Source organism: Salmo trutta, chromosome 6 (assembly GCF_901001165.1).
Source record: "Salmo trutta chromosome 6, fSalTru1.1, whole genome shotgun sequence".
Classification (NCBI taxonomy): domain Eukaryota; kingdom Metazoa; phylum Chordata; class Actinopteri; order Salmoniformes; family Salmonidae; genus Salmo; species Salmo trutta.
In genome coordinates, this window is record NC_042962.1 from 53,912,449 (window position 1) to 53,931,350 (window position 18,902).

The 18,902-nt window shown below is 46.2% G+C and overlaps 1 protein-coding gene across 2 annotated transcripts; it reads right to left on the reverse strand.

Annotated features, from left to right (window-relative positions):
* Positions 1-258: 258 nt before the first annotated feature.
* LOC115196300 (rho GTPase-activating protein 20) lies at positions 259-16,729 on the reverse strand. Of its 2 annotated transcripts, none has more exons than XM_029756993.1 (15): positions 16,289-16,729; positions 11,521-11,606; positions 8,431-8,601; positions 8,206-8,355; positions 7,757-7,798; positions 7,479-7,647; positions 7,291-7,357; positions 6,964-7,152; positions 6,587-6,765; positions 6,244-6,408; positions 5,351-5,466; positions 4,600-4,789; positions 3,580-3,682; positions 2,438-3,444; positions 259-2,341 (listed from the first exon to the last, which is right to left on the reverse strand). In XM_029756993.1, the coding sequence occupies exons 1-15, from the start codon at positions 16,382-16,384 to the stop codon at positions 1,511-1,513; spliced, it is 3,561 nt and encodes a 1,186-aa protein (XP_029612853.1). In that variant the 5' UTR covers positions 16,385-16,729; the 3' UTR covers positions 259-1,510. The 2 variants fall into 2 exon arrangements, with proteins under 2 accessions (XP_029612853.1, XP_029612852.1); XM_029756992.1 differs by having other exon boundaries at positions 6,587-6,768.
* Between the last annotated feature and the right edge of the window lie 2,173 nt (positions 16,730-18,902).

The window sequence follows — 18,902 nt, forward strand, 5'->3', positions numbered from 1 at the left end:
AGGCTAACTGGTTGGCAACATGGCAGAATGAATCAGATAAGTTCTTACATCAGTCATTCAGAACAGTTTGGCATCAAACTGGCATTCTGGAGTCCCCAGGGTGCACCAGCCCTGCTGATTGAGGTGACAGTGGGTGATTGGCTGAACTTGAGTTCAGTGGGGTTTGGGTGTAATTGACTTTAATACAAACTTCAAAAGACATTTTCCCAGGTGCTACTGGACAGAGAACATTTCAGAGAAAACGAAACAACGGCACCATTAGTCTTACTAGCCAAGGTGGTTTATTTTAGGATCTGATTATCTTATGCATTACACATCAAACGAGATTAGTAGCCAGTTTAATAAAGCAGCGGCGGTATCTGCCAGCTTGTACAATCTCAATACAGCGTGTACACTTTAAACATTATAAAGCATCCTTTGGGCACAAATACAAAGAGAACAAAGCACAATTAATGGTGTAGAAAGCTATGTGAAAATGCACATAACACAATTGGCAGCAATTATTATGAAATGAATACCTTCAAATGTAGAAAAGAAGCAAACAATCATACTGCATATGCTGTAAATTTACCGTACAGATTATATAATTCATGTATACTTCTCAGACACAAACGCACCGATACAAACATAGGGCTCTATTCAATCCGCATCGTGGAAGTTAAGCTTTACAGCGTGATTGAAATTTAAAGGCAACGTTCCCGCTTTAGTGGCGACTGCGTTCACGGTAAACGCTGCATACTGCATGTCAGCTCAATCGGAAATGACCTTTACATTTCTATCGCTGAATCAGTAACGCTTCAGCGATACAGAGTGAATGGAGCACATCTCTCAGACACACAGACATCCTGCCACATATACAGTACAGATTGAAATACAGAGTTTTCGAAATCTTTTGAGGAACCTCTACAGCTGTAAGCTTAAATCACTTTGCTTTGTCATTGTCAACATTGATTCATTGGCAGTCGAGATCGTCTTTGTTATTTACAAAATACTGTCAATGCAAAATCACAGCCTCACATACACTGTCTAAATATGACACGGTTTAGTAAGGAATTTTTGTTTAGAAGTAAACGTTTTAGTAATCTTATACTGATCATAGGCAGTCCACTGCAAGGGTCCCTGTGAATAATCTCACATGTAATCCAACCAAATAGCATGATCCCTAAAGTACATTTGTTGACTTCTGCGATCTAAAACGACACATTACATAATCTGAAACTACTCTTCCCTCGCTAGTCCTAATACGTACATGATACATTCACTTCAGTGAGCTCTTTTAGTAGAATCTATAATAATATATAAGAGTCTTATTACCAATTGATTCTGAAAAGCAAAGTGCATTGTAAGTATAGGAATGTTTGTCCACAATAAGCAGAAGGTTGTTATATCTGATTCTCATAAGCGCTATGTTTTGGTTCTGTTATGGTCCTAAATGACTCTACCTGTACATTCACAGCTGTATGTAGAATGTAGAAGCATTTAGTGTGACTGTTCACAACCAGTGATGGTCTCACACGTAGGACTCTTCAGCAAAGAGCAGTTGGTCAAAGTCAGGCTCCAGCATGGGATCACTACACCTCCTGAGGCGCTCCCTCTGCCCCTGAATCAGGGCTAGCGCCACCTGCTGACCACTATGGGGATTGCTGTGCGTGTGAGACGAGAAATAGTCCCTCACAGCCTTGGTGGCAGAGGGAGACAGGCAAAACTTCGGAGCCCCGCTTCGGTCCGTGTCGGACACCTTCAACCCCAGGTCTTGGGACCCGTCCACTGACTTTGACCTCTGACCCAGTTTGGCCTCTCTGTGAAACCTCTCCGGGTGTGAGGCCTTATCCAGAACCAGGGCTTCGCCTAGATGTGCTGCCCCAGGCTCAGAGCTCCGGCGCTGGGAACATCTGCCTCCGGAGAGACCCTCCATGCCTGGGGCTAGGGAGTGGGACTTCTGCCTGGCTAGGGACAAGCTGGGTCCACCCTGCCCAAAGAACACATGTTGGGGAGGGGTACGGCTACCCTGGTTTGTGACATCATATCCTGTGTTGCTCGCTGCGCAGGCCCGGCTGTGTATCTCTCTCAGTTCTTTGACAGTGAGGGGTCTGTCTGTCGATTGGTAGCAGGGAGAGCGGCAGGAGTGGAAATGCTCCTGGGACCTCTGGCGCGATGGTGGGCTCACCGAGCCTTGACTGGATCTTCGGTACTTGGTCACCCTGCCGCGATTCTGCAACCCTCCTGCCTTTGGGGGGCAGCTGGCCAGGCTGGACTTGGGGGGGTCCTCAGACGACTGTTTCAGCCCTCCTTTATCCTGATATGACTTGCTAGTGGGGAGAGTGTTATTAGTGGAACCCACCTACAGAGAGAGAAAGATAAATTATGAGTCTGTGTGAGAGAGAGACATTCCATGAATGAACAGCATTAATAAACAACCACATGTAATGAAACTCACCACACCCCCCTCATCCTCCTGCTGCGACAGCGACAGTCTGCGGCCTCTCTTCAACCAGGTGTTGGAATGGAGCCCCCTGCAGCCCTTCAGAGTACCCCAGGAAGGGATCTCCTTCGGCGGGGAGATATTGGGACTGAGCCCCTGGCCTGGAGCCGGGGTGGGGATGGGTAGACTATGGGTTGAAGTAGGGGAAGATATGGGGGTTAGAGGGACAGGAGGGCCAGGAGGGGCAGGAGGGACTGGAGGGGCAGGGGAGGGAGTCAATCTTGCGGCGTTGGGTCCCGCCCTGGGTTGCCAGAATGGAGCGGACTGGATGCTGGAGTGGGAGAGGAGGCTGTCCAGGGAGTCCACTGAGGAGCGTGTGGGGATGGGGGAGGTGGGCGGCGAAGAGAGACTGGAGTTGCTCGCGTCCCGGCGTCGCGTCTGTGCACCTTGTGACCCCGAACCCTCACACACACCCTTACTGCCATTCCACTCCCCAGTGTGTGTGGGTCCGTGTGTCTGTCCATCCTTCCGTAAGCTGTGAAACATCTCCCCACCTCCAGCCAGGTCATCGATGCTGCCCAGCCTGTCTGTGTTCCCTGCCAGTCGCGCCACAAAGCTGGACACAGAGTACCCTATGGCCGGCTCTGAGCACCTCCTCCCCCCCCTCCGAGGAGCTGGGGGGCTGGGACAGGAGGAGCGGGGCGCAGCTGGGCTGAGTTTCCTGGTCCTGCCTCGGGCTGGGGTTGAGGGCTGGAGGAGGTTGCCAGATCCAGGTTGTGTGATCGTATCACGGTGGTGGTGGTTGCCAGATTGGGGGTCTGTGGTGTCGGGGTCTGTGTCCAGGTCGGGCTGCTCCAGGTCGCAGTCACTCAGGGTGAGGACCGAGTCCAGGCTGCCCTGCAGGGGCTTGGCTCTCCAGCGTCGCCGTGAGGTGTGGAGGCATGGAGACTCACTGCTGTCATCATTCAGCATGTTCTCCAGGCTGTCATAAGACGAGTCGGTCAGGTGGAAGGAAGACACGTCTGTGGAGAGAATGAGAGAGATGGAGGTGGACAGAGAGAAAGAGGAGAAAATTAGATGGTGTGTGTTTTTCAGCAGGGGAATATTTGCATCAACAGAGATGTTAGTGTGTGTGTGTGTGTGTGTGTGTGAGATACCTGATTCGGCACGTTTCCGGGGTAGACCTCCAAACACAGAGGTGACATCCTCTCCCAGGACCTCCTGGCAGTGTTCTATCATATACCTGACCAGGTCACACACCTAGGGACAGGACAGGGGACAGGTCTTAACCTGGAGGGACTCCTACAGACACTGAGCTCTATGTATCTTTTTATTAGGCCTTGAGTTAAACAAATAACTAGCGTTTAAGACATCGCGTTTTTCTCCTGAGAAGTTGCGAAATCAGTCTCCAAGATAGAGAAGTGAGTCTATTCTTAGGACAAAGGGCTTCACAGCTTTCTAACTGTATGAAACAGGAACGCAGGAGTGACGTGAGTGATGGGAATTTACCAGATAACCTACTCAGAGAAAGAACAATCTATTCCGAGTAGGTTGGACATTCTGTTGATATGGTGATGAACTGACACAAATACAGCACCAAAATGGCTCTGATGGTTACATTGAAGTTGCTCTGTCTGTATTTTCAGTCTCAGCATGCGAGATAAGCTTCTAAGGGCTATTGAACTGGCTATGGAACACATGAACTTACTTGTAACCTAAGACTTTGTTGCATAATACATTTTTGCAATGTTAGCAGAGCCGTCAGACAAATCTGTTAGCCATAGAATTAGAATTAACTGCTACACTTTCAGAGAAAAAACAACACCCATTGTGAGGGAAGGGGTAGAATGTGTGTGTGTGTGTGTGTGTGTGTGTGTGTGTGTGTGTGTGTGTGTGTGTGTGTGCATCGCAAGATGAGTGTGAGAACAGTGCTGACCCTGCAGGCTGAAGGAAACGCGTTCCATATCTCCTAGCGAGCCCGTTGTGTTTCCAGCTACCGTCTCATTATTGTTAAGTTCCCAGCTACATGTTAACTGTTACTCTACTGTGGTTTTCCAGTGTTTGAGTGACCATTCACTAGGTTACAGGATAAAGGCTTAAGTGGAGCCTAGCCTAGATAAAGGTTAGGGGTCAAGGGAAAGTGCTTATGTGCATTACCCCTCCAGTCGTCCCCTCACCTTCTTGGCGCCCTCCCCCTCCACCTCGGGGCTGCTGGGGCCCGGAGCCCAGAGCATGCTGGGAGCAATGCACACAGACAGGTTGAAGGCGTTCATCTGGTTGTCATGGGCGTTTTCCTGGATACCGTGCAGCACGGCAACCACATGGCGTAGCAACAGGGCGTTCTCTTTGGGCAGTAGACCAATCAGCCTGCAGAGAAGGAGGGTCACTGATGGGTCAAAGGTTATTATTGATTATCAAAATGTCTATTATTTACAGTTTTCCCTGACAGGAAAAACTCCAGACCCTGGTTTGTTTATTTATTTGTATCCCTATTAGCTTTTGTAGAAGCAGCAGCTACTCTTCCTGGGACTACAAAAAACACAAAACATGACTAGTAATAAAACACTGATAGACAAGGACAGTCACACACATTTAAAATACAACAAAAATACAAATGATACAACCTGATTTGATTTGTGTAGGTACAAGCTGCCCCTAATGACTGATACGTGGTCAGATGTTTGTCATTAGCCTGATGGTTTGATTAAGATTTAAGTAACGTGGTAATCTGATCCTAGATCTGTCTTAAAGGGCTACCTCTACCTCCATCAGAAGCAGTGGATCCTGGCACTCTTAAAACCCTATAGAGGAGTTTCCCTTTCATAACTAAGTCACCTGGTTCATTGCTCAGCCTGTTACTGGGCAATTCCGCCACTTATCCGAGTAGGCTACTGCTGACATAGGCGAGGATGGAAAGTGTCCGTCTACCTCGTTATATCCTGTGCCTGTTCCTCCTCCTCCGATTCTGCTTCCTCCATCACATCCATCCACTGTTCATAGAGGTCTGAACACAGCAGACTGCCCGGAATGTTCCGCAGGAAGTCCTGAATGTCGAGACAGAGACCAGAGTCACTAGACTGACACAATTTATAGTGGAAAAAATATACAACAGTAAAATGTCATTGAAGTTCATTTTGAGGTGAAGTTTTAGGTGGACACCTTCATTTGTTGTCATAGACTTTTAGATGTAACTGTTAATGTCTTCAGACTCATTCAGTGGATCCCTACCAGATTACCAGATTATGAGCTACAGATTAAATTTGACAACCTTATCTCTATTTAGCTATTGTTTTTGGCACAGCCTGTGCTGCATTGCTACGGGCTCGTATGTGTCACCCATAGAGATACGAGTCGATAATTGGATTGACGACAACACACCACAAGGGCACGAAAAACGGTCCAACTCCGCCCCTTTCTCAATTTTCAAACAGAAAATGGAGTGTGCCTTTGGTGGTTCATCGACGTGTCATTCTGGTCACGCTCGCCGCGACTGACGTAGCTAGCTTGTTAGCTAAATGTAGCCGCTGTAGCTAGCCAGTAACTCCCCCTGTATGTGTTGATGTCATTTCACAGGACGGAAGCTCTAGAGAGAGAGAGATCGGTAAGAAATTGCACTTCTGCAGCCATTTTAAAGCATTAAATGACCTGGTATGATGGTGCATTGATCAGTTATATGATTTAAGGCGGTTATTTTAGCATTTTTTGCCCAACCTCAACACTAAAGCATCAACGTGACAGCCGCATGTTTCTTTACAGCTGTAATTGATGTAATTCTGCCGCCACAGACTTCAGAGTTGTCGAGCATGTTTTAGAGAGTGCACCTTAAACACAGCAGCGATGATGAAGACGTGCTCCCGTGTCAGCGGGACATCCTGAGCCCCAGAGTCCAGTCTGTCCCTGAGTTCACGACACGCCCTCGCCCCCGCTGACCGTCGGAATATCCCCCGCGTGAACGGACCCTCGTTGTACAGGAACACCAGCATGTCCTAGAGAGAGAGACAGAGAGACAGAGACAGAGAGAGGGACAGAGAGAGAGAGACAGAGAGAGAGAGACAGAGAGCGAGAGAGAGACAGGTTGCAGATGAGATTGATACATTTTCAACGACTTCCTCAAATCACTGTGATGTCATTCTGACGTCACTGCGACATCATCGCCTCACTCACCATGACGGGCTTGGGCAGGGAGTTGTCCCAACAGATGGTGCTCAGCGATTGGCCGAACAGGTAGCCGGGGGCAGGAGAGGAGAGGTTTGTAGAGGAACTGTGGAGGTTAGGATTGGAGCCTTTCCAGAAAGCCCAGTTGATGAGAGAACGCCTTCGCTTGAAGGGCTTCTGAGCTGGGTCTACTGGAGAGAGATGTCAGGTCAGACAGGACGTGGTCACAACAAAGAGATCAAATCATTTGCAGTGCGACACAGAGGAGAGAGGAGAGAAAGAGAAGCAATAAAATAACAAGAGAAAGCGTGGACCATCAGTTACAGACCAGTAATAAACCTTTTATAGACTAGTATTAGTACATTAAGCGCCTCCTCAGTCCTCACCAATCACAGGCGTTGTTGTTGTGGAGCTGCATCGGGTCTTTAGGATGAACTGGCACTGTTTGTCCACCTGTACCTGGTCGCGGTGCATCGCCCTCTGTCTGTCTGGAGGTGGAACTGTGTCCCTGCGGCCCGGCTGGGACAGGGGCTCCCGCATATGACTCATCTGGATACTGAAAGGGAACTCATGACCTGGGAGAGGGTTAGGGCGTAAAGGTCAGAGATCAGAGATTTAGTTCCAGGCTAGCACTAACACACATGATTCAACACCTAATTCAACTAACACACCAGGGAATCAACCAATAGACAAGACCTTAGTTAGAATCTCACCAATGAGAGGGTAAGGGGCGTTGTCCCTCTTGGAGCTTACCCACAGCTGGTAGTCCTTCACACAGCTCTATGGAACACAGACAAAGATATTCTAAGAACCAAGATAAACAAAAACACTTGAAAAACTACATTAGTCAAGATAACAACACAAGACACAAAAAAACAGTATTGCTCGATTCTATACACACCGTGACACCAAACTGTTGAAGAGCGAGTCGGACAACCTCATTGGTTGAATCAGAGTTACTGACACCCAAGGTCTTACAGACGGCCTGAGCACAACTCCCGATGCCTTTCCCAAACACCTTCAGTGGAATGGTTTTAGGATCATCCTTTTCCTTCTCCTCTTTTATTCGACTGGAAAAACAGGAAAGTTAGGATTCAGCCCACAGGGAGAACACATACTGGACACACATCAACATACGTTTACAGTAGAAGAAACCGTGATGGCTTATCTGTTGCTCACCTTTTGAGCATGGAGAGCCATCTCTCCTTCTGGACCTCAGAGCTGGTAAAGACAAACCATAAACGTCAGAACAACAACAGCACGAGCAACCTAAACATGTCAAATAAGAACCTCAACACTTTCTACAGCAACTTATAGAACCACCTGTAAAAATGTACCAGGTTGAAATAAATACAACCTATTAAGGTCATAATGTCTATATCGGAGGAGCTACAGGAGGACGGGCTGATTGTGATGGCTGGAATGGAATAAACAGAACGATATCAAACACGTCAAGCACATGGAAACCACAGGCTTGACTCAGTTCCATTAATTCCATTCTAGCCATCACAATCAGCCCGTCCTCCTGTAGCTCCTCCCACCAGCCTCCTCTGCTGTGTATATATAAGCAGTGCTTCACTGCTCAGAAATATGCAGTGCAGTGCAGACCCAGAATGTCTGTTGTGTACCTGAAGGTGACCACACAGTTGCAGGTGGGCCAGCCTATGACGAAGCTCCTCTCTGGGTTGGTGCTGCCCTCACATACGTCCTCCATGCACTGGGCTGTCCACATCTCACCCACACACACCTGAGCCTTCATCTTGAAGTGTGTGGGAGACCTGAGGATGACAAACAACAGATGTCAGAGACACACACACAATCTCCCACCTTCCTCCTCCCTCTCTCGCTCTTACTTGGACTTGGCGATGATGAGGACGTCGGTGAAGAGGAAGAAGTCTCTGTCCTGCGTCTGCAGCCCCGTCTTCAGCGTGACGTAGCCGTGCAGGAGGAACGCCCTATCAGGACACAGGAACGACTGGACCAATGGGCACGTCTCTGGACACACAGGAACCAGGAAGCTCTCTCTGGGGAGAAAATATCAGGTATACATCCAATCTAAACACAGTTTTCCAGAATAAATAAATAAATATACTGCTCAAAAAAATAAAGGGAACACTTAAACAACACATCCTAGATCTGAATGAAAGAAATAATCTTATTAAATACTTTTTTCTTTAAAATAGTTGAATGTGCTGACAACAAAATCACACAAAAATAATCAATGGAAATCCAATTTATCAACCCATGGAGGTCTGGATTTGGAGTCACACTCAAAATTAAAGCGGAAAACCACACTACAGACTGATCCAACTTTGATGTAATGTCCTTAAAACAAGTCAAAATGAGGCTCAGTAGTGTGTGTGTGGCCTCCACGTGCCTGTATGACCTCCCTACAACACCTGGGCATGCTCCTGATGAGGTGGCGGATGGTCTCCTGAGGGATCTCCTCCCAGACCTGGACTAAAGCATCCGCCAACTCCTGGACAGTCTGTGGTGCAATGTGGCGTTGGTGGATGGAGCGAGACATGATGTCCCAGATGTGCTCAATTGGATTCAGGTCTGGGGAACGGGCGGGCCAGTCCATAGCATCAATGCCTTCCTCTTGCAGGAACTGCTGACACACTCCAGCCACATGAGGTCTAGCATTGTCTTGCATTAGGAGGAACCCAGGGCCAACCGCACCAGCATATGGTCTCACAAGGGGTCTGAGGATCTCATCTCGGTACCTAATGGCAGTCAGGCTACCTCTGGCGAGCACATGGAGGGCTGTGCGGCCCCCCAAAGAAATGCCACCCCACACCATGACTGACCCACCGCCAAACCGGTCATGCTGGAGGATGTTGCAGGCAGCAGAACGTTCTCCACGGCGTCTCCAGACTCTGTCACGTCTGTCACGTGCTCAGTGTGAACCTGCTTCATCTGTGAAGAGCACAAGGCACCAGTGGCAAATTTGCCAATCTTGGTGTTCTCTGGCAAATGCCAAACGTCCTGCACGGTGTTGGGCTGTAAGCACAACCCCCACCTGTGGACGTCGGGCCCTCATACCACCCTCATGGAGTCTGTTTCTGACCGTTTCAGCAGACACATGCACATTTGTGGCCTGCTGGAGGTCATTTTGCAGGGCTCTGGCAGTGCTTCTCCTGCTCCTCCTTGCACAAAGGCGGAGGTAGCGGTCCTGCTGCTGGGTTGTTGCCCTCCTACGGCCTCCTCCACGTCTCCTGATGTACTGGCCTGTCTCCTGCTAGCGCCTCCATGCTCTGGACACTACGCTGACAGACACAGCAAACCTTCTTGCCACAGCTCGCATTGATGTGCCATCCTGGATGAGCTGCACTACCTGAGCTACTTGTGTGGGTTGTAGACTCCGTCTCATGCTACCACTGGAGTGAAAGCACCGCCAGCATTCAAAAGTGACCAAAACTTCAGCCAGGAAGCATAGGAACTGAGAAGTGGTCTGTGGTCCCCACCTGCAGAACCACTCCTTTATTGGGGGTGTCTTGCTAATTGCCTATAATTTACACCTGTTGTCTATTCCATTTGCACAACAGCATGTGAAATTTATTGTCAATCAGTGTTGCTTCCTAAGTGGACAGTTTGATTTCACAGAAGTGTGATTGACTTGGAGTTACATTGTGTTGTTTAAGTGTTCCCTTTATTTTTTTGAGCATTGTATATTCTTTCCTAACCAAATTATACAACCGAAACAATCTTAACAAAAGGTAAAAAATGTATGCAGGAACTTCAGTTCAGGGAATCAACATTATGGGGTATGTGGTTGTGATTGAAGTGTTGAATTAAATGGATTGTGACCCTGCTGTGAAAGGGGTCAGTTAGGCTAGTAGTCACCAGGGCGGATGAACACACCTCCAATATCTCTTTAATATGGTTATTCACTGCCCTGGACAGAGGGTCAAAGCCAGGGATATTAATAGATCCCAGATCCTGATTGGGATGGATTAGCTATCTGAGAGGATTAGCGATGCCTGAGAGGAGAACCACTCTAGGACTAGGAGCTTGGTGTGTGTGTGTGTGTGTGTGTGTGTGTGTGTGTGTGAATAACAACAACTGGAGATCAATGTGAACCATTCAATTCACAACTGCCTGGACATATAGCATGTGAACACACACACACAAACAGATGGAAAAACTCTGTTCCTCTCTTAGTAATGAAGTCGTTCCATTCCTTCCTGTTAAGCGTCTGTAGTACGGTGCAGATTATGAGATCACCCCTCTGAGTATTTGGAAGACGTAGGCGCAACTCTCACTCAATTAAAAACTTGGTTCAGCTCCTTCCACTCCTCTCGATCACAGCTCAGAGTCCCAGGGGTCGTCTAAGCAGTAATGACCCTGACACCCGTCCAGGCTGGGAGGGGGATGTCTGGTCTGTCTCCCTGTTTGGGTCGGTCCCTTCAGACAGCTAACTCAGACTGATAACACACTCTTAGAAAAAAGGCTGCTATCTAAACCCTAAAAGGGTTCTTCGGCTGTCCCCATAGGAGAACCCTTTGAAGGACCCTTTTGTGTTCCAGGTAGAACCAAAAATGGTTCTGCTATGGGGAGAGCCTAACAAGCAATTTTTTTCCCCTAAGAGTGCACTGCTGTCTCCTTCTGTTTGACCAGGGCACGCATGTACATACACACACACACACACTTGCACAAACTGTCTCTTCATGTTCAGCCAGTGCGACCCTTGACCTCTCTGAACATCACAACCCATGGCCACTTCCCTAGCCAAGAGAGAACCATAGAAATAGAATGGAAACTGTTGACTCAGAGCTCTACCTTGAGAGCTGAATCCGAACTAGAAAACCCACTTAACTCAAGCTCCGAGTGTGATATTGATGGGAGATTTGCAGGAAAAGTTGAGTTGTGTAATTTTTGTTGAGCTAGGATTTGACCTTTACGCCTAGTTTATGTGAAATGTCCCTGGTCCCCCAACGTACCTGGAGAAAGTTCTGGATCTGGTCAGGGCTTTGTTGATGACCAGAGAGGGAGCGGACTGTCGACGATGGCTCAGAGACTTCATCCTCTGTGGAGGAGATAGAGAGGGGTATGATAGGGTGGAGATGGAGGGAGAGAGCGAGAGAGCGAGAGAGAGATGATAGGGTGGAGATGGAGGGAATCAGAGAGAGAGAGAGGGGTATGATAGGGGTGGAGATGGAGGGAGCGAGCGAGCGAGCGAGCGAGATGATAGGGTGGAGATGGAGGGAATCAGAGAGAGAGAGAGAGAGAGGGGTATGATAGGGTGGAGATGGAGGGAATCAGAGAGAGAGAGAGCTGTAGAGACACCAGAGACTGATCCAACAGCCCAAATATGTCTTCAACTCTGACTAATGTTCTCTAATGGGTTTTACCTTATTTACAGTACACAGCAGCAGCTGGCTGGCTGGACAGACACATACAGCATATCCTGATTAAACAACGGTTAAAAAGCGCACTGTGGTGCAGCCTAAACATTACACAAGTCTGAGGTAAAGAGATAACGTTTACACTAGATGTATGCGATAACTCGCCATCGACTTTGGTGTCAGCAGTCACCGCTAGCATGGCCTCCAAACAGACGGTTTGAGGGAAGTGAAATTAACAATGGAGGTTTCAATTATATAACAGGGCAGAGGTGTCCCCTCTGACAGGAGAGGACTGGGGTTCTTTCTCAGTGAGGGATGTCTCCTGTAATGTACTGTAGACTGTAGGGAGCTCTGGAGAGACTTTCCTTTTGAGGGACAATAAATGTCATTCATTAATTGGGAGTCCAAATTGGATTGGAGGGTGGATCTAATTTTAAGGTAAAAAATATAGTGAATATGTAAATAGGAAAATCAGATGTTGTGGGGTCAGTCATACCTCATCTGAGGTCACCAGTGTACAGCTGATTAATTACATTACAACATGTTACCAGCAGGGTTGAGTAGGTTACTTTCTAAATGTAATCTGTTAGTTACTAGTTACCTTTCCAAAATTGTAATCAGTAACCTAACTTTTGGATTACCCAAACTCAGTAACGCAATCTGATTACATTCAGTTACTTTTAGATTACTTTCCCCTTAAGAGGCATTAGAAGAAGACCAAAATGTATGTTACCAATTGAACGACATCTATTGCAGGATAAATCAATGTTAAAGTTTACATAGCTGGCCATATATGATGTTAAACTTTACTTTATGGGTTGGTTATGTAGGCTTCTTCTAACCCATTGATTTCTACTACATATAAAAAATAATAATAAATACGATTAAATTATATAAATTGTATATATTCATGTAAAAATAAGTCCAAAAATGGATGTAGCAACTACAGATTGCCCCTTTATATCTATCAAAAGTGTACAAGTTTGAGCATGTGTCCAGTAGGCCTAAGGATTCAAAAAAAAAAAATGATCAGCATAAATTAGACTGAGCAATAAAAGCCCCACTTTTATTCCATAGGCTTGGATCTGCACTATGCAGCTGTTGCAAGAGCACATTTCTCACTGGCTGTCCCACTGGTTTCAAAAACAATGATTGATAACCAGCTTAAACTTCTTAAATTCAGCCATTACTGGTTTCAAATACACATTTAGATTTGTGAACAGCCATCCACAACACGTAAGGCGCAGATAGCTAAATGAGAGAGCAGCAGTGTGATTCACATCAATGCGCTCTTTAGATATCAATAATAAGTGATATCCGTATTGCCGTAGACTATACCACTGCCGTCATCCTTACCTCCAAGCGTTTATTCAAGTTGGATAATCTTTGAATGCCGACCCGAAGTCGCAACATTGGAAGACATAGATTGGACTGTAGCCTACAAAAGCCTATTCCTGCTCTTTTCCCGTGATTCAAACATATGTGGGGTGTCATCCTAGTGGTCTCTGACTTGTGGTCACTCGCTCAGGTGGAACAAACTTAAATTTGCACCTTTTTTCAATGCCGATTTGAGTGCCATTGAGAAAACAGAGAAGAGTCAAAGATTTGTTTTGCAAACATCCTTTCTGAATTTAAAAGTAATCCTCAAAGTAATCTAGTTTTTTTTTAAAGTATCTGTAATCTGATTACAATATTTTAGCTGTTACCGGATTACAGTTACCGTTTTTTGTAATCCCTTACATGTAATCTGTTATTCCCCAACCCTGGTTACCAGAGTAGTTGGTTATTAAGTTAATACATGGCACATGGGCAACAATGTAAAGCATTGCCTGTTCCATCTCAAAGTAAACAGCTAAATAACATGTTATTCTGAACGGTACAGATAATGGTTTGTGTCATGACTTTAGGCATAGTCATGTTTCCTCAACAGACCAATTATTTATGTTAAGCCTATCAGGGTTATCTAGCCTGCTGGTCAGCAGCCACATCTGCTGACCTAAACAGTTAGGACCTATCCTGTGATGACATCAGCTGTCACTACTGGTTATAAGAAAGACATCTATACTACATCAGTAATGACAGTTATTATGACACAGTAATATACAGTGCATTCGGAAAGTATTCAGAACCCTTGACCTTCTCCACATTATTGTACGTTACAGCCTTGTTCTAAAATTGATAATTGTTTTTTTCCCCTCATCTACACACAATACCCCATAAAGACAAAGCGAAAACAGGTTTTAGAAATGTTTGCAAAAACAGAAATACCTTATTTACATAAGTATTCAAACCCTTTGCTATGAGACTAAATTAATCTCAGGTACATCCTGTTTCCATTGATCATCCTTGAGATGTTTCTACAACTTGAATAGAGCCCAACTGTGGTAAATTAAATTGATTGGACATGACTTGCAAAGGCACACACCTGTCTATATAAGGTCCCACAGTTGACAGTGCATGTCAGAGCAAAAACCAAGCCATGGGGTTGAAGGAATTGTCCGTAGAGCTCCGAGACAGGATTGTGTCAAGGCTCAGATCTGGGGAAGGGTACCAAAACATTTCTGCAGCTTTGAAGGTCCCCAAGAACACAGTGGCCTCCATCATTCTTAAATGGAAGAAGTTTGGAACCACCAAGACTCTTCCTAGAGCTGGCCGCCGGCCAAACTAAGCAATCGGGGGAGAAGGGCCTTGGTCAGGGAGGTGACCAAAAACTTGATGGTCACTCTGACAGAGCTCCAGAGCTCCTCTGTGAAGATGGGAGAACCTTCCAGAAGGACAACTACCTCTGCAGCACTCCGCCAATCAGGCCTTTATGGTAGAGTGGCCAGACGAATGCCACTGCTCAGTAAAAGGCACATGACAGCCCGCTTGGAGTTTGCCAAAAGGCACCTAAAGACTCTCAGACCATGAGAAACAAGATTCTTTGGACTGATGAAACCAATATTGAACTCTTTGGCCTGAATGCCAAGTGTCACGTCTGGAGGAAACCTGGCACCATCCCTACCATGAGGGTGGTAGCATCATGCTGTGGGGATGTTTTTCAGCGGCAGGGACTGGGAGACTAGTTAGGACTGAGGGAAAGATGAACAGAGCAATGTACAGAGAGATCTTTGATGAAAACCTGCTCCAGAGCGCTCAGGACCTCAGACTGGGGCAAAGGTTCACCTTCCAACAGGACAACGACCCTAAGCACACAGCCAAGACAACGCAGGAGTGGCTTCGGGACAAGTCTCTGAATGTCCTTGAGTGGCCCAGCCAGAGTCCGGACTTGAACCCAATTTAACATCTCTGGAGAGACCTGAAAATATCTGTGCAGCGACGCTCCCCGTCCAACCTGACAGAGCTTATGAGGATCTCCAGAGACGAATGGGAGAAACTCCCCAAATACAGGTGTGTCAAGCTTGCAGAGTCATACCCAAGAAGACTTGAGGCTGTAATCACTGCCAAAGGTGCTTCAACAAAATACTGAGTCAAGGGTCTGAATACTTATGTAAATGTCATATCTCCGGTTTATATTTTTTATACATTTGCAAACATTTATATAAACCTTTTTTTGCTTTGTCATTATGGGGTATTGTGTGTAGATTGATGAGGGGAAAAAACATTTGAATACCTTTTAGAATAAGGCTGTAATGTAACAAAATGTGGAAAAAGTCAAGGGGTCTGAATACTTTCGGAATGCACTGCAGGTCTTGTGACTGGACAGATAAATGAAATAGTTATTAAAACTATCCATTACTGAAGCAGTCAGGGTATTAACGGCAGGCTTACTTATAGCTGCTATTTCCACACAAAGCAGAGCAGTGGGTAAAGCCTATTGCAAAAGGCTGCCAGTCCCCACGCAGCCAGACACTATAGTGGTGCCAGAGACTGAAATACCCGGCTACAGAACACCATAGCTGAGAGAGAGAAACACACAAACAACACAACTACTGATTCAGAAGACTGCGGAGGGGGAATCTATACATTCCAACTATTGATCATTGGCCTATAATAACCTACAGTTGGTTATATGACAAAGGCCTAAAGTTTCAAAGGAAGGTGTCATATTTGATATATACTGCATAAGATCTATGGTTTCAGAGCATTGAAACGCTTTCGAAATGTAACCAATTCTCATATACGCATGGATATGCAACAAATTGTGCTGTTTTCAGCAAATAACAGTTGCATATGCCCAATTCCTGGATCTGTCTATGGATATTCTGATTAGTATCTACAACCGGAGGAGTCGGTTTAACGGCGATTTACTCCCTCCTCCTGCGAACACCGTGAGTCCGAACATAACACCGGCAATCCCCGTGTGAGCCCGTGCGCTACGAGTGCGTAAAAACACATCATTTGGCCTATGACGTTAATTTACCCTCTTGTGTTCATGTTGCGTGCTGGTCTTGGACTCGCCGGTGAGTGACGTCCTGCGGCTCAGCTCGTTCTGTTGCTGTGGTGACATGGTTTCCATCCAGGTAGAGTTCCGCGGGAAAAGGGGAGCTGCAACCGCGCTCTACTGTCCCAAAGCTATCCAAAGACGACGTAAAGAAAGAAACTCCATAAAAGTCCTTATTCGTTAGAAGCATTCCACCCATGCGTCGCTGTGCATGTGCGAAAGAAGGGTATATTCTCCTGTCGACACCTTGCAGTCCAACCAAAGTCGTATAAAGTACGCACAGGATCTGTATACGGTATTATGCCCGTCGTTGTTGAAAATGAGAGTTCAGTTGTCTGGTGTTGAAAACGAACTGTCTAAGTCATGCACACCTTCACAAGTTATAGGTCCAGTATGCACGCACCTCACTCAGGCTCTCCACACACTGAAACAAATTGGCTGTGCACATTCTTTACACACGAGCTCGTGAGCCCTATGGAGTCGGCGCCTCGGTGGCCCCTGGGTCCTACTGCAGACCGTTTCTGGTAGAGAAGAGTTTGTTATTTATAAGGGAAATATCTGAGGGAAAATGGGCCAGGTAACATTTAAATGAGAGTGGGACTATGTTACAAGCTTGATTAAAAAAGATTTCGTATGTGCTTGTTGTATTCCTCCAAGACTTGAGGTGAGCTTTGAAGTTTAGACTTGTTTGTGAAAAACACTATTCTTATTATCATGGTCAGCAGGAATTAGACATGATAGACATTCATTAACAGGTGGTCACTGTAATAGACAAGAGGGCACTGTGTTACCACTGTCATAATAAGAGTAGGAGATAAGAAGTGGGACCCAAAACTTTCTAGAACTTGGAACTCTGTTTCAAAAAAAGAAAGAAAGAATGTAATAAATCCATTTTACTGCAGCATCAGACAGAAGTGGAGCACAAACTGGGCTAAAGTGAGAAGAACCAGGACAGTGTGTGCTCCCCAAACCAATCACAATCATAGCCCCATTTAAAGTGGTTCAGAAAATCAGACGATTAGATGAATGAGGGTGATAATGAAATGCCTTGGGCTGTTGGGCAGACAGAACACAGAGAAAGTACTGCATACCCTCATTATTGTCTCTCTGAAACTTCAACTTTCTCCTTTAATCTTGAGGGCCGGTTTCCTGGAATCTAATTAGTCCTCAATTAAAAATCTGGTTGAAATTTAGAAGAGAAAAAGTAACATCCCTCCTAACTTCTCTTGACATCCCCTCTTTTTCAGACACACACAGACACGTTATGTTATTTCATTAGATAGAGGATTTGAGTGGCTTTCCGCCTGTGCTCTGTAGGGTTCCATTAGAAAGGAACGTCTAGTCTCCCTGCACAGCCAAAACATGTGGCGAAGAGCCCTCAGAGCCGTCAACTACAATCACTAACACTACATTCCTATCTTTCTCTCTCGCTCTGCCTATCCCACTTTCCCTCAACTCCCCCCACTCTTTCTGTCCCTGCCTCTTTCCCGTTCACTTCTGCAAACAACCCTATACTTCCCCGTCCGTCCCGCTACCTCTTTCTGTCTTTGTCTTCCTTCATCTCCTCCTCCCTCTCTCCGTGTTCATCACAGCACAGCATTTCTCCCTCCAGTGGTTGCCCTGACCCTCGTCCCGACCCTCGTCCCATCGATTTAATCAGCTTCCCTAATGAGCCAATGCTCCAGACAGAAAAAGGCAGAGAGGAGTGTGTCCGTTCGCTATGCAAGGTCCTGAGGACATCACCTCTCCTCTTTAGCTGCAGCAACTAGCAACACAGGGGCACGTAGACCATGACGGAAAACTGACAACTACAATGGACTGAAAATTACAAATTCAAAAAGTTGGCGCCATCCAATTACATGAAGTACTATATTGTCATTGTTATATTCGCTCTTCCAAACCAATGTCACAGACATGGTTAGAATACATCTACAGTTACTCCTATCACTGGATGTTCCTTCCTGCCCTCCGTAGCCTGTATGAGCTGCAGACGTCAGAGGCAGGAGATGTTTATTGCCAATAAATGAGAGACTGATGTGTGAGATAAATATTTATGAAGTGTGTAGATTCCCTCCCTTCAATCCAACAGTAGACAAACTCTTTCTCTCTCTCTCTCTCTCTCTCTCTCTCTCTCTTTCTCTCTCTCTCACACACACATCTGTTTACGGAAAGATTCCTCTGCTGTGTCAGCGCTGTAAAGGCAATACGTCATCTGTACAGATAATATACAGAGTGAAGTTTTTGGACTTGGAGACTGGGCCCGAGATTTGAGCTGAATGACTTCGGTTCGAGCTCTGTTCTGGTTCTGGTTTAGAGTGGGTTCATACAGATGTGATCAGATATGATCACATACAGTCTGTCCTTTGGTATCCACTCTGTTTGTCCCGTGGCAGTGATCGTCATCCTGATAGCAATAATCTAGTGGCTCACGTCTCTCTTTATAGCTGCCCAAGAATGGCCTGAAAAAGCTGTGGATACCCTCCATCATAGTCTGAGTACCCTGAATCGACCAATTGACCATTGTTCTACTGACAGTATGCCTCAATTGCCACTGAAAGACTGTCAGATAAAACTGGGACATTGGATTGTCATC